At 43.5% G+C, this 12,982-nt stretch overlaps 1 protein-coding gene across 2 annotated transcripts in view; it reads right to left on the reverse strand.

Moving 5' to 3' along the window:
* Positions 1-12,982, reverse strand: part of NELL1 (neural EGFL like 1) — an 874,935-nt gene that overhangs the window by 654,286 nt on the left and 207,667 nt on the right. For both annotated transcript variants that reach the window (XM_030864871.2, XM_030864870.2), the window contains exon 10: positions 6,237-6,310. In XM_030864871.2, coding sequence (XP_030720731.2) covers positions 6,237-6,310 — 74 coding nt within the window. The remainder of the gene's footprint in view (positions 1-6,236; positions 6,311-12,982) is intronic.

The following is a 12,982-nucleotide window of genomic DNA, read 5'->3' on the forward strand; positions in this document are numbered from 1 at the left end:
AGAACCGACCCTGCTATTCGCCCACGGTCCCCGTTTCAGCTACATTCCACTCTCACCCCTCAATCCAGGCCACGCTGGACGGCACCTGGCCTCAAGAGCTAGCACCAGTCTAAGGGCAGTATGCCTATCAGTTGAACCTCAGCTTTTGCAACAGGGAATCAAACCGATTATTACAAACCAATGGATGTTAATAACCTCACTATCAGCAGCATAAGCTGAATGCAAAGGAAAACACAATGCTTAATTACTTACCATTGCTGCCTCGACTTCGATCCTTCAATATTAATGTATTTATTCATTATCTACTGCCTCCGTGCATAAACATGAATGGTGAACTCTGTTGGATCCCTTTTATCAGTTCACTGTGCCCATCTCCCAACTTCAAATGCCTTTCTGCTAATGGCTCATCTCTCAGCCCTCAGAGGGTCCCTTTGGGCACTGGAGCCACTTTGTAGGGAGCCAGAAGTTACCTACAAGTTCCACAACCCCCAGCCCCACGGCCCAGAGCCAGTGACTGACAGGCATGGGAGGTTCTTTACTTCAAGGGGAGATGATAGCTGGGGTACGTTCAGAACCCCAGGTGAATCAGGGTACCTCTGACCTTTCACCTAAAATGGCACCCTTGCTGAGCTGCCTGCCCAAGCCTGCATGCCCACACCCTTACTTCTTCCTCCCAGGAGCACTATCTTAATAAATCATTGTACTAAAATCCTAAGCTCAGGGTCTGCTTCTAGGAGAATCTCAACTAAGACGATGAGATAAATTTCACTCTTGCTGTCAAAAAATTAAACTGTTAAAAGAGATTATCTCTAGGTGGTGAGATTCTGGAGTGATTTTTTTTTACTTCCTTATATTTCCTTCCTTTCTCTATAGTCCAAATTTTGTATCTTGAGTATGTATTTGCTTTTATTAAAAAAAGCAATATTAAAAACACTACATTTGTCATTGAAATCTAAGGTGAATGTGTTTTTGGTACATGGGAAAAATCAAGACTCTCATTTTGCAATGCTTTGGACATGAAATATTTGTAAATACAAGTTAAAAATCTGCATGCAGTAATATCTCTTTGGTGGCTATCTGAAAACATTTAAAACCCCTATCTTTGTGTCATGTGTCAACAAGCTTCAGCAAACTGCTTCAAATTCTGTGTATTTTAAAACATCACTACCGGGCTTCCCTGGTGGCGCAGTGGTTGGGAGTCCGCCTGCTGATGCAGGGGACACAGGTTCGTGCCCCAGTCCGGGAGGATCCCACATGCCACGGAGTGGCTGGGCCTGTGAGCCATGGCCGCTGAGCCTGCGTGTCTGGAGCCTGTTGCTCCGCAACGGGAGAGGCCACAACAGTGAGAGGCCCGCGTACCACAAAAAAAAATAATAATAAAATAAATTCTTGAATTAAAAAAAATAAAAATGCCACAGAAGGCTTTTTAAAAAATAATTATACATGAAAGGTTCTTTTTTTTACATATAAAAGGTTGCTTTGACTACTGATTAAAGCAGTCAACAATTCCAATCAACCTTTAACATACTTAATGAGTAAGACCGTAATTCCAAACGTTCAAAGAGAGACAAACCCCTTTACATGAATTTGAAAATACTATGAACTGTGATTACAGTAACATAAGTGCCACCAAGTCCATTTAGTCCAGGCACATAATTTGGCACAAACCATTTTTTACTTTATTTTCAAACTCTCTCTAATAAGTATCTGATGATTAACATTTTTAAAACTTCCTGATTGTGGTATGTTATTTTATGACCTTTGGAACTCTGCATTGGTGGCAAAATATAATTCATCCATTCTTTCTCATTCAGAGTAACTGTCACCATGTCAAATATAAACACTTTCAAATTCTTTACTAATCACTATGCTTCAACCTGAATTTCTAATACCATATAAAACTCACATCTTTAAGTAAAATTAAAAAAAATGTTGCTAGCCTAAAATAATGTCACAGGGCAGCAATAACTGGACAAAACTGACCAAGACTGCTAGGAGAGTTTATTCATCTTGATAAAAGAGATAAAACAAAATAAAACAGTATGTTAACTTCTGGAATCACTTGGTGAAAATATTGAAAACAAAAGTTTGTTTCTTATCTAACTGGGCTTGCTGAAGCTTTGAAATGATCCCAGGAAAATGAAACGCATGGATCATCAGGCAGCCTTTTGTCAACTGGGGATCTGCATTTGAACCATAGAACATGTGGCACATATATACAATGGAATATTACTCAGCCATAAAAAGAAACGAAATTGAGCTATTTGTAATGAGGTGGATAGACCTAGAGTCTGTCATACAGAGTGAAGTAAGTCAGAAAGAGAAAGACAAATACCGTATGCTAACACATATATATGGAATTTAAGGCAAAAAATGTCATGAAAAACCTAGGGGTAAGACAGGAATAAAGACACAGACCTACTAGAGAATGGACTTGAGGCTATGGGGAGAGGGAAGGGTAAGCTGTGACAAAGTGAGAGAGTGGCATGGACATATATACACTACCAAACGTAAAATAGATAGCTAGTGGGAAGCAGCCGCATAGCACAGGGAGATCAGCTCGGTGCTTTGTGACCACCTAGAGGGTGGGAGGGAGGGTGGGAGGGAGGGAGACGTTAAGAGGGAAGAGATATGGGAACATATGTATATGTATAACTGATTCACTTTGTTGTAAAGCAGAAATGAACACACCATTGTAAACCAATTATACTCCAATAAAGATGTAAAAAAATAAAAATAAAAACATCTTAACAATTTACAGCTGAGGCTGTGACCTTTTATAAGACTAGAATTTTATGTGTGATTTTATTAAGATTAGTTTGAAAAAAGGTTGACCTCCCATAACTTACAATATATTACTGTACAAGTTTGCTATTTATATTTTCAAAAGGTATAATCAATTCAGTCCAGTTATGGGAATGGGACTACATATTGACATACCAAGCTAATAACAGGAAATTAAAATCAAATTATAGTCTTAAATACAGTGTAGGCAAGTTACAAACACTGTCCTCCAAATGAGGAACACAAACAAAGGCTGGGAAACTGTTCCCAGACAGACTAGGAGGAAACAGTTTCTCTTCCTAAATTCAGTGCATGCATCCATTCTTGTCATGCAAGCAGTCTAGTGACTATGACCTGTCATTAAAAAAAAAAAAAAAAAAAAAAAGAACACAAATTATTTGAGTAATTATTTGCTCAGTTCTCCCAAGGATAGCACTTATGCAAGACCATTTTAGATGTCTAGGAGAGAAGTTAATTCATCATATACAACAGGTACCTTAGGGCATTAAGGCTTAAATCTTGCAAAAGGCTGCCCGAGAGAGACCCGAGGCCTTCTCATCCTACACCCGTCACCCTCTCTCCCTGCTGACCACATCCATTAAATGTGTCCCGAAGCTCTTCTCTGGCCTTTTATAAATGCTACCCTTTATCAAGGGAATCAATGAGCCATAGCCTGACCAATCTGGTATTCTCAGATAGACTGAAAAGTGATCATTCAATCCTTCTGAATCCACCCTTCTACAATTCAATAATGTGAACTATTTCCAAGCAAGTCTAACACCATCAGGACTGGCAGTAGAGAGGCTAAGAGAGGAGCCTGTAGATTCAGACCACACAGGTTCAGATCCCAACTGGTTCCTTGACTAGCTATGTGACTCTGATCATGTGTGCCTCAATTTCCTCATCTGTAAGATGGGGATGATAATAATGCTACCTACCCCTACCAAATAACAGGGTTATTATGAGGTTTACATTAGATAAAGTTTCAAATGTTTTAAATAGTGTCTAGAAAATACTAAATATTCAAGAAATGTTAAATATTATTGTCAGTGAGGCTTCCCTCTGTGCATAAAGTATTTAGTAAATAACTGTAGAAAGACAATAAATGAAGAAATTAATGACTTTTTAAAAGATGCTGAAATTATTCACACGAACACAAACCACATATGCAAAAAGAATAACCTGTCTGCCCCAACTTCTTCCTAAGTTATAAAACCATAACAAAACAAAAACAGTAAAAGATGAACCAGAGCAAGGAGAGTACCTACAACGTGCCAATAATCATGTTAAGTACATTTCCAATATGCTGGCATGTAAGTCCACACCCATATCTTCTAGAGGTCTCAGATGGTGTCTGCCCTGATCCTCTCTGCTGGTAACAGGGATGGAGTCACAATCGTGACCCTTGCCAGGGTTACCCACTACTTCTGCCCAATATGTAAAGGGGGTTGCTAGTCGTGAGTGACAGATGCAGGGTGGATCCTGGGGTCATCAGCAGAGTGGGTAAGACTGCCTTTAGTCATCCCAACTTCCCTTGAGGTGGAAGAAAAAAGTAAGGGTTTTAGAGTCCAAATCACCTTCCCTCCCCCAGAAGTGAAACAATCCACAGGGAACGTGACATCTGCCTTATATTCAGGGAGGACATGTATGGTCATGTGGAATAAGAAAAATAGCTCACACGTGTTGAGGGCTTACTTTGTACCAACGAAGTCCTTCACATGCTTTATCTCATTTAATCCACCCACCATCCCTATGTGGTCATGTCCCAGCCGCACGTTGGGGGCCACCCACCCGCTTCCCCACTCCCAGGTTTGGAAGCTCCCATGGTTGATTGAGAGATCACGGAGCCCTCACTGTCACACCATCTCTACCTCTGCCACAGACTAAGGAGTCCACCCCACAGTCCCCACTGACGCAGAAGGACCACCACACCTGCATACCTGCCAGACTGTCCAGACCCATGGAATCTCTGCCATTCCCAGGGGCACCCAAGAAAGAGCGAATGGGAAACGCAGTGGGGAGGCTCAAAGGAGTTAACTCCTGCGGTAGATTCTGGCCAATGAGAGACAGGAGACAGGAAAGAGCCTTCCCTCCCCCAAAGCTCCCCAAAAAGAACCAGATTCGAGTTCCCTGAGAGCTTCAGCATGTCCCTAAATGCCTCAGTCTCCTCAACCTTTCAAATACACTCCTTTCTTTTCTCCAGGGATGTGATGAAAAGCAAATGAAATGCCATAGGAAACAGCACTTGGAGAGATGGTCTATTCTGTGACACCCTAGTTCCAGCCAGCCTCCCTGGAGATGCCCCTCAAAACCAGGCCCGCTTCGCTGTGGGGCAGTGGCAGCTCTGGAAGGCGCCTCCTTGAATCTGCTCTCCCTCACTTCCTTCTTTCCCTCTGTCTCTCACTCTTGCGCTCTAGGACAGCACCTCAACCAAGTAAGTGCTTGGCTAGCTCCCACACTTCATCCAGCACTTTGTTCACATATGACCTCCTCCGAGAGGTTTTCCCAGACCATCCATCCCCACCTCAAAGCTCTCTACCCCTTCAACCTGCTCTGTATTTTTCATAGAATTTGGCATCATAGTTGACCCTTGAACAATGCGGGGGTCAGGGGCGCCGACCCTCCACACAGTCTAAAATCGGCACATAATTTACAGTCAGCCCTCTGTACCTGTGGTTCCTCCGTATCCACGGTTCTACATCCAGGGATTCAACCAACAGTGGATAGTGTAGCACCGCAGTATTTACTACTGGAAGAAATCCGTGCAGAAGTGGATCCACACAGTCCTAACGTGTTGTTCAAGGCTCAGCTGCATCTTGTATATTTATTTGTTTATATCTTACTGCCTGTCTCCCCACCAGACTGCAAATTCTATAAAGACAAGGACTTTGTTTTGTTCACTGTTGTACACCCAGATACTAGTACCATGCTGGTAGGTAGCAATTGCTCAATGCATGTTTGTTGAATGATTTTTTTTTTTTAAATGGAAGTACAGTCTTCAATGAGATCTATGGTTCTACACATCTTATTTTGAGAAATACACGGGATGGGGCAGGCAGGAGACAGAGGCACTGTCTAACATTGTATCAGACTCTTAGGAGTAGAAGTGGCACTATCCACAACTAACATCACAGACTAATTGCCCCAACACCAAATCAAAACCTTTTCCCAGGGCTACCTGACAACCTCCCTGACTCATGGTAGCTGCTAGCTCCCTTCCCCCTTCTCACTTCCTTCCCTGACAGTCTTTCCCAAGGCTACCTGATCCACGGCTGACCACAGGCTAACCACACAATGACAGTGGCTGGGAACTCCACAGCCAGGACTCAAGCCCACCAGAGAGTTCTCCCCCTCAGTGGTCCACTCAGGACAATATGCTCCATTCCAGACTCTTACCTAAAGCCCGCATCTCCTTCTCTACAAGTAATGGGGATCATAAGACTGAAACTTACTCTGCATTCCCGACAGCTCTTGGTTAAAATCCGCTGGCCTTCTGCAAGGACTTTTCCTCCATAGATACATTTTGCTGTAATAAAACAGAAAAACAGTTCAGACAGTCATACTATGCAACAAAATGACCTCAGGGGCACCATCCAACTTCAGTAGATTCCACAGAATATAAATGCTCTCATTCTAAGCAATGCAAAACTCTTTGCATGTCTGGAAGTAAGACATGGAAATAGGATGGGGATAACTGTTGAATCCCCTTTCAGACTGTCATCTCTATTACGTTTGCCAGGAGTCCTTCACACCAAGCACATACAACTATTTCAATGCTGCGGTTGCTGAAGGAACTAGAGAATGAATTGATGTGGTCAATGTTAAAACAAGGAAGAGGTGGTTGTCATCACCGTGGAGTATAATAGCATAGCTTTGATTCAGCTACTCCAGCCATAAAACAAATGACTGGGTGAGAGCGGACTTGCATATATACTCCACTCATCAGGACCTCAGTCACGTGCAGAAAGACACCATTTTCCCCCTTGTGATCATAGGAAGCGCATGTCTTTAACTTAACTGTTCCCAAGAAGCTCAGAGACAACTAAGAAATACAAGTGAGTAAAATGCTGAATCAAAATGCACTAGACAGGGGTTCCCTGGTGGCGCAGTGGCTGAGAGTCCGCCTGCCGATGCAGGGGACACGGGCTCGTGCCCCGGTCCGGGAAGATCCCACATGCCGTGGAGCGGCTGGGCCCGTGAGCCGTGGCCACTGAGCCTGCGTGCCCGGAGCCTGTGCTCCGCAATGGGAGAGGCCATAACAGTGAGAGGCCCGTGTACCGCAAAAAAAAAAAAAAAAAAAAAGTACTAGACAGACTGCCTTTGGAAAGGTAAGCTGAACAGGCTAACAGGGAGGGCAGGGAGGAGAGACAGGCCTTGGAAAAAGGTTAACAGAGAAGCATAAATGCTGACCCACTTTTAAGCAAGCGCAGAATATGTTAATTTGATATGACCCTAATGTATCTCTGCCAAATTCTCCAGCCACATCCACAGGAAAGCAAAGGCCTGATCACTCCCTCTCCGCACAAATGAGGATGCTTTCAGCCCTCGTCCTCAGGAGAAGCAGAAGTGAAGACACGCACTCGAAGAGATCTCCACCACTAACTCACTGTCTTACAGAAAGCACCTCATCTCTCAGAACCTCCATTTCTCCATCTGTTAGAAACAGGTGAATTCAATCTGGTAGTTTCTTAGTTCTACAATCTTCGGACTCATGGAATGTTCAGGTATGTAGGGACCTGTTGGGAGCCAAGAAGTTTTCGCCATTAGAAGATGGCCGACACCCTGCTTCTCTTCCTGATTTATGAGATAGAAGTTCGCGCCTAAAATGAAAGCCCGCGCACGCAGCACCAATGATGATTAGCCAAGTACTTCCCTCATTCTGAATCCCGCCCCCCTTTCTCTGCAGTGTATAAATACAGCTACCGCAGCAATAAAAGTTTGAGGCTTGATCAGGATTTTGTCTTGCCTCCATTCTTTCGCGTCTCCTGCCCTTCCCCCTTTTTTTCAACCCCCACAGGTTCCTCCTCAGACTCACAAGGATTTGTCCTGCTGGTCGGGACTCCCGGGGACGCCCGGGGCCGTACACAAATTGGCGCCCAACGTGGGGCCTGAGGAACGGATCCTGACGGAGGTAGCACGCTTACGAACGCCTGGCCAGGCACCCACTGAGCCGCCGCGAGACTTACTCGAAAGTGCAGCTTGATTAGGTCCCCGGAGGACTGGCCGCCCTTCGGCAGTCGTGACCTGAGGATAAGGTAAGCGGAGCTATAAATATGGGACAGGAATTGAGTTCCCATGAACTCTTTCTTCAGGGGATCGAGGATTCCCTCAAGATGCGGAAGATTAAGGCTAGAAAAAAAGATTTGCGTGAATTTTTTATGTTCTTGTCTGATGTTTGCCCATGGTTCCCACAGGAAGGGACAATAGATAAAAAATGCTGGAATCGTGTAGGAAATTGTTTAAATGATTATTATCAAACCTTTGGGCCTTCTAAAGTGCCTGTGACTGCATTTTCGTATTGGAATTTAATTAGGGAGATTCTCATGGGTCATTTTTTTGACCCCGATGTCCAAAAGGTTGTAGAGACCGGGGAAACAATTCTTAAAGCAGCCTCTCGTCTCCATTCAGCTTGTCCATCCGTTACCATTGATATGGGTTCAAATAAAGAGTTCCCAAAAATTCCAGAAACCGGTCATCATTATCCCACAGATGATAAAGTTATCCCAAAGATTTATCCTTCCCTTACTGCTATTAAGGGTGATCCCAATGATGACCAGCTTTCCCCCCAAGATCAGGAAACTCTCGATGAGCAGGCTGCTCGTTATCATCGCAATGATGATCCCTGGGGATTCCCCCTTTTGAAGCCTCCACCATCTTATAATACTCCTCATCAGATGCCTGCCTTTAGCGCCCCTGCTCCCATTGCCCCCCTGGTTGATCCCCTTCGACAGGCTAAGATGGCCTTAACCCAGGAAATTTCCTCTTTGAGAGATGTTTTACAACAAAAACGGGAACGCTTGGATCTCCTAAAGGAGCTTAAGGCCCTTGAGGTGGAGCTTACTTCTTTTAATGTCTCGAACGGTCCCAATAAACCCCCGCTTCGACAAAAACCAGGATCCATTAAGTTAGCCTTCCCTGTTACTCGCAGTCAAAATTTACCCACTCAAGGTGAAATTCAAGCTGAAGATAGTGAGGGAGGGGAAGAGGGAGAAGAATCTCCTGAACCTGATGAGGGACCAGATATTCATAATTCTTCTGGGGGCGGCCCTTTTGAACATAAATATCGCCGCCTCAATTTAAAACATATAAAAGATTTAAAATCTGCTGTCAATAATTATGGGCCCACAGCCCCTCATACATTGGCAATCTTGGAGGGATTAAGCGATCGCTGGCTGACCCCAAATGATTGGCTTACCCTGGCTCGGGCCACCCTTTCTGGGGGAGATTTTGTTTTATGGCGCACTGAATTTGCAGAAAATTGTAGAGAAACTGCCCAAAGAAATGCTGAAAACAGAACTTCCCGATCATGGACCCGAGATAAATTACTTGGCCGTCCCCCCTATGAATCCAATGAGTCTCAGGCTGCTTTTCCCCCTGGTTTGTTGGCTCAAATACAAAATGCTGGCCTTAAGGCCTGGCGCCGTCTTCCGCCTAAGGGTTCGCCCACAACTTCCTTGGCAAAAATTCGCCAGGGACCAGAAGAGCCTTATTGTGAGTTTATTAGCCGCCTCAGGGACGCCGCCGAGCGTGTAGTGGGTGATAGTGAAACTGATAATGCCTTTGTTAAACATTTAGCTTATGAAAATGCCAATCCGGCCTGCCAAGTTGCCCTTCGGGCTCATCGTGGTGGTAGCCTGGCTGATTACATTAAGTTGTGCTCCGGGATTGGTCCCTCCCATTCTGTTGGTCTTGCGATTGGAGCTGCTCTAAAAGATTTTATTAAAGATACATCCGTCCTAGATAAACAACAAAAAACTTGCTATAATTGCAAACAACCTGGACATTTTGCCCGGGATTGTTCATTACATAGACAAGGACAGTCATTAAAGGCTAACCCACAACAACCCCGATATCAATCCCGGGCTCCTCCCACCACCGTTTGCCCTCGTTGTAAAAGAGGCAAACATTGGTCTTCAGAATGTTTTTCAAAAACGGATATAAATGGCCAATTGCTCCCCAAAAAACAGGGAAACTTTTCACGGGGCCAGCCCCTGGCCCCTTCCTTGGAACCAAACCAAGGGGCAATTCGGTTTGTTCCTCAAAAATCTGGACAAGTTCCCTGCACCCAGATGTTGGCTCCCTCTGTCGAGCCACACCCGGAAGCGCAGGATTGGACCTCTGTGCCTCCACCGACTCAATATTAGTCCCAGAACAAGGAGTACAACCAATTCCCACAGAAGTTTATGGCCCCCTGCCCCCAAATACTTTTGGTTTAATTTTAGGAAGAGGTAGTTCCACTTTGGCTGGCCTCCAAATTATACCTGGTGTTATTGATAATGATTATTCAGGTCAAATTACCCTTTTGGCATCTGCTTTACAAGGCCCTATATCAATCCCTAAAGGTCAAAGGATAGCACAGTTAGTATTGTTGCCCCTAAATTCTTTAAATAAGAGCCATACTAATTGTCCTAGAGCAGATGCTGCTTTTGGCTCCTCAGATGTTTATTGGGTCCAACAAATTACTCCTGAAAGGCCACTCCTAACCCTGTGGTTAGATGGAAAGAAATTTGAGGGTTTAGTCGATACAGGAGCCGATGCAACAGTTATTTCGGAAAAATATTGGCCCTCCTCTTGGCCTTGTACAGTGTCTATAACTCATTTACAAGGCATAGGACATTCTACCAATCCTAAACGGAGCTCTAAAGTTCTTACATGGATAGATACTGAAGGTAATACTGGACAGGTACAACCTTATATTTTGCCACATATCCCGTTGAATCTTTGGGGACGTGACATCCTGTCACAATTAAAGTTAATCATGGCCAGCCCCAATGAGGTGGTGACCCAACAAATGCTAAACCAAGGGTTTCTACCAGGCTTAGGCTTAGGAAAAAATAATCAGGGTATTACACGACCTATTTCCCTGGCATCTAACATAAATCGCCAGGGCCTAGGCAGTTCGCCTTTTTCTTAGCGGCCATTGACCTTCCTGTGCCCCATGCGGACAAAATACGATGGAAAACTAATGATCCCGTTTGGGTGGACCAATGGCCTCTAACAGAAGAAAAACTTACAGCTGCCACAAAGTTAGTGCAGGAACAATTGGCCGCTGGACATTTAGAAGCCACTACTTCACCATGGAATACCCCTATATTTGTGATAAAAAAGAGATCTGGCTCATGGCGACTTCTCCAAGATCTTAGGGAAATTAATAAAACAATGTTTACTATGGGAGCTTTACAGCCTGGCTTGCCTTCTCCTATTGCCATTCCAGCTGGCTATTTTAAAATCATTATTGATCTTAAAGATTGCTTTTTTACTATCCCTCTCCATCCTCAGGATAGAGAGCGTTTTGCATTTAGTCTCCCAGTAATTAATTTTAAAGGCCCAATGCCACGTTTTCAATGGAAGGTCCTCCCGCAGGGTATGGCCAATAGCCCCACCTTATGTCAAAAATTTGTTGCACAAGCTGTAGACCCTCTTAGGGCTCGTTGGCCTGGTATCTATATCATTCATTATATGGATGATATTCTTTTGGCTGGAAAATCAACTGATGAACTCCTTAAGTGTTATCAAGATTTAAAAGATAATCTTGCTTCCTCTGGCCTTCAAATTGCTTCAAATAAGGTACAATTAAAAGATCCATACTATTATCTTGGTTTCGAATTAAACAAAAAAATAATTACCACTCAAAAGATACACATACAAGTATCACATTTGCAAACCCTCAATGATTTTCAAAAATTTTTGGGAGATATTAATTGGCTACGACCGTATCTTAAACTTACTACGGGAGAGTTAAAACCCTTATTCGAAATTTTACAAGGGCCATCAGATCCCTTGTCACCCCGTAGGCTGACTAAGGAGGCTAAAAATTCTCTTCAATTAGTAGAAAAGGCCATTAGATGTCAACAGATTACCTTTTTAGATGATGGTCGTCCCTTTAGTTTGATTATTTGTGCCACTGCACATACACCCACTGGAGTCCTATGGCAAGATCATCCCCTCTTGTGGATACATTTGTCCGTATCTCCTAATAAAGTGCTTAAGACCTACCCTTCCTTAGTAGCACAGGTTCTTACTTTGGGCAGAGAAAAAGGCCATCAATTTTTTGGCAGAGATCCTGATCATTTGATTCTCCCCTATACCAAAGAAGAGCTTAGTTAGTTATTACAAACTGATGATAAATGGCTTGTTTCCTTATCCTCCTTTCAGGGTAATATTGATAATCATTATCCACCTGATAAGCTCCTTCAGTTTGCTAGAAAACATCTGTTTATATTTCCCAAAATCACTTCTGCTGTTCCTCTGGGAGATGCTGCCCTAGTATTCACTGATGGATCATCATCCGGTGTTGCTGTATTTGTTATAAATAATCAGCCCTATAGGGTACAGTCCCCCTTTTTATCAGCACAACTTGTTGAGCTTTTTGCCATTCTTCAGGTTTTTGAGATGTTACAGAATATCCCCTTTAATTTATATACGGACAGCTCATATATAGCTTTGTCCGTCCCCCTTTTAGAAACTGTTCCATATATTAAACCCTCTTCCAATGCTGTTCCCCTTTTTCAACAACTTCAAAGTCTTATACTTCGAAGACAAGCGCCTTTTTTTTATTGATCATCTTAGGGCTCATACAGATCTTCCTGGACCCCTCTCTCAGGGCAATGATTTAGCTGATAAAAATGCCCGCCTGATGTGCACCGTAACCTCTGATTCTGTTTCTCAAGCTACTCAATTTCATCAGCTACATCATGTTAATGCACATACTCTTCGCTTAATGTTTAAGCTTACTCGAGAACAATCAAGACAAATTGTAAAAAATTGTCCAGGGTGCGTTACATTTTTACCTCTTCCACATCTTGGGGTAAACCCAAGAGGTCTATTACCTAATGAAATCTGGCAGATGGATGTTACCCATCTTGCTGAATTTGGAAAATTAAAATTTATTCATGTGTCCATTGATACCTTTAGCGGCTTTATATATGCCTCCCTTCAGGGAGGAGAAGCCACAAAAAACATTATTTCACATGTGCTC

The sequence above is a fragment of the Globicephala melas genome, chromosome 8, assembly GCF_963455315.2.
Source record: "Globicephala melas chromosome 8, mGloMel1.2, whole genome shotgun sequence".
NCBI lineage: Eukaryota > Metazoa > Chordata > Mammalia > Artiodactyla > Delphinidae > Globicephala > Globicephala melas.